At 50.2% G+C, this 2,515-nt stretch overlaps 1 protein-coding gene across 1 annotated transcript in view; it reads right to left on the bottom strand.

Moving 5' to 3' along the window:
* The window catches only part of NHS (Nance-Horan syndrome (congenital cataracts and dental anomalies)), an 8,907-nt gene that overhangs the window by 753 nt on the left and 5,639 nt on the right, over nt 1–2,515 (bottom strand). The window contains exons 5-6 of the mRNA XM_010131354.1: nt 1,353–2,515; nt 723–849 (exon numbers count right to left, since the gene is read on the bottom strand). Coding sequence (XP_010129656.1) covers nt 723–849; nt 1,353–2,515 — 1,290 coding nt within the window. The remainder of the gene's footprint in view (nt 1–722; nt 850–1,352) is intronic.

Raw genomic sequence — 2,515 nt, 5'->3', positions numbered from 1 at the left:
ATTATCTTCGTAGAATAACACTCGATGCTGGTCTGGTATTTCACAGACTGACTGTGCTTTCATATTAGCTAGAGTTCTCATTATCCCTCTGTCAGATATCAGAGGCTAGCAGTGACTGATGGCATTTTAAGCTGTGATAGCTCTTGTGTTCTCGTGCAATGAATGAGGCTCTAAGCCAGAGTCCCTCTCAACAGCACTCAGCTCCTCTAAAACAACGTAAGCACAAACAGTTCTTTATAAAGACGACAATGCATGCAGGGTCTTAGGTAATAATAATACTTAGCGTAACCTATTCAATATCAGAAATCTCTAATTTCGGTTGTGATTGCAAATTTCAGCTGAATACAAGGTACTCTAAAACTGACGAGATGCCTTCTCATCATTCTTGCTACAACTCACCCACCAGAATAGAGCTGGTGGGCAGAAGATAAGAAATGCTGTGCGTAGTTTTCTTTGGAGACCCTTATGTTTATTCGAGAGAAGAGCCTGCTGATGTTATCTCTAAAGCATCCTACACATGCTGTAAAGATATTCAGAGTGGACACCAGACCATCATAAGGCATCTTTTAAAAGCTGTCTTTTAGAAAACTAAACTCAATAAACTCAGGAAAGTCGTTTCAGGACAAGACTTAACCATTGAGTAACCATCCTGCAGCTATCGTCAGAGGGCGACTGTGCAGGGCTGCACGTTACTGTTTCCCATTGCCGCGAGGTTAGGTCACCTGTGAATGACTGCAAACAGATCCTCAGTAGTGCGGGGTTTGTTCGGAGAAACAAAGACCTCCTCAGCATCAGCTTGCGACTCCTCGCTCAGCGGAGACATGATGGACTCATCACTTGGAGAAGACTCTTAAACAAGGGAAGAGACCACGCTATGAGTCAGACCCCACTGTGCTTTACAACAGCACCTCCAACGCGAGGCACCAGCTCAGTTCACAACTAAGCGGCCAAAACCACCATACAGGCTTTATCCTCTAATCTAAACATCATGTGTGATGCACATTGGACCCCATGAAGGGGACACTGCTAGGGACCAAAGCCGGGATGTCCCGTTTACTGCACAGCAGTGATAATAAGGTTCCTCTGTACCCAGGGTTAGTGCTCTTCCCTTTTCTCTTTTCAGCTGAAATGTAGCACAAGGAGGGAAATAAATATCAGAGAAATATGCTTGGAATACACTGAAAAAGTATAAAATGTCTTTGGGTTGGCTGGCCAGCTAACAGATCGGGGGCTCTGTGCTTAAACCTAGAGAGCCAAGCCAATTTGCAACTCCGGCCTGCTTTTTAACTCCGCGACCAGTCACGTCCAAAGCCGCGTGGTCGGATATAACGCAGGGAGGCTTCATAACTAACCTTTCAGCAAAGGCTCGTCTGCGCTGCCCGCCATCTCGTCTGCCCTGCCGTCATCAGAGGCACTTTTGGTTGGGATACCTGATGTGATATCATCTTCCTGCTTGCAACTCAGTTCACCGTGTGGATTCACTGATGCCATCTCTGCTTCATAGCCGATATTCCCAGGCACATGGTGGCTTACAACCGGTTGGTGCTTAAGCTGGTCACTGATGGTTGCTCCCTCGGCCTGAGCTGGGCTTTCACCCCCCGGCCCAGTTTCCAGCCTCCCCTCACCGCCTGTGGAGAGCTCTCTCTGAACCTGCACTTCCTGAAGGTCATGCTCTGTTTCCGCTCCCTGGCTGGGTTTCTTTGCTTCGCCGTCACCTGTGAGGACAGCTGAGCCCTTCTGAAACCCCTCTGCGGAGATGGCACATGTCTGATTCAGAGCGCTTTCAGACAAGCGCTCGGCAGCCAGGTGTGTTTGGTCTTTCCTGGGTTTGATTTCAACCAGATCCATGCTTGCTGAAGTTACAGCTTCTAGCTCGCAGCTGTTCTGTCCACCGAAAGAGGAGCTTTTCTCTAAAGGTGGTTTTCCAGGCCCTGCTTCTGCTGGGGAAGCATCAATGTAAGACACGATGGCCTCCTCCGTGGAGTACTGGCGTGATACTGGTTTCTTAGCTAAAAGTGGCCTCATTTTGCCTGGAGAAACATCGGTTGTCATCAAGGTGCTCTCCTGTATGCAGAGCAGATCTGGGGTGCTGCCTTTCTGTTTCCCTCCTTCCGGCTTGTTGACTGCCCGCAGATGGACAGACTTGAGAACAGAGGGCGTGATGGCGAGGGCGGAGGGAGGGCTGGGGTGGAGGGCTTCCCCGACCGCGCTCTGCTTGCTGTGGCTGAAGGCATGCAGCTGGTGCCTGTGAGCGAAGGGCTTGCTCAAGACGTTGTGAAGAGCACTTAGGTCGAGGTGAGTAGGAGGTATAATTGGAAGTTCGAGGTCTTTGCTCACCGAGGTGGTGCTGTCTTTTGAAAGCGGCTGCTGCAGTGACGACTTCCTCTCCGGTACTTTTGGCTTCCTCTTGCTGCCCCCTGGGGACAAGGGCCCTGAAAAGAAAGCGGTTGGAAAAGAAGAGGTGGGCGTCTCTGACTGGCTCGAGTACCCACTGGAGGGTGAGGCTAACCCCGCC

The sequence above is a fragment of the Buceros rhinoceros genome, unplaced genomic scaffold (genome assembly GCF_000710305.1).
Source record: "Buceros rhinoceros silvestris isolate BGI_N320 unplaced genomic scaffold, ASM71030v1 scaffold46442, whole genome shotgun sequence".
NCBI lineage: Eukaryota > Metazoa > Chordata > Aves > Bucerotiformes > Bucerotidae > Buceros > Buceros rhinoceros.
Note: the sequence above shows the minus strand (reverse complement) of the source record. Positions and strands in the feature narration are given on the sequence as shown.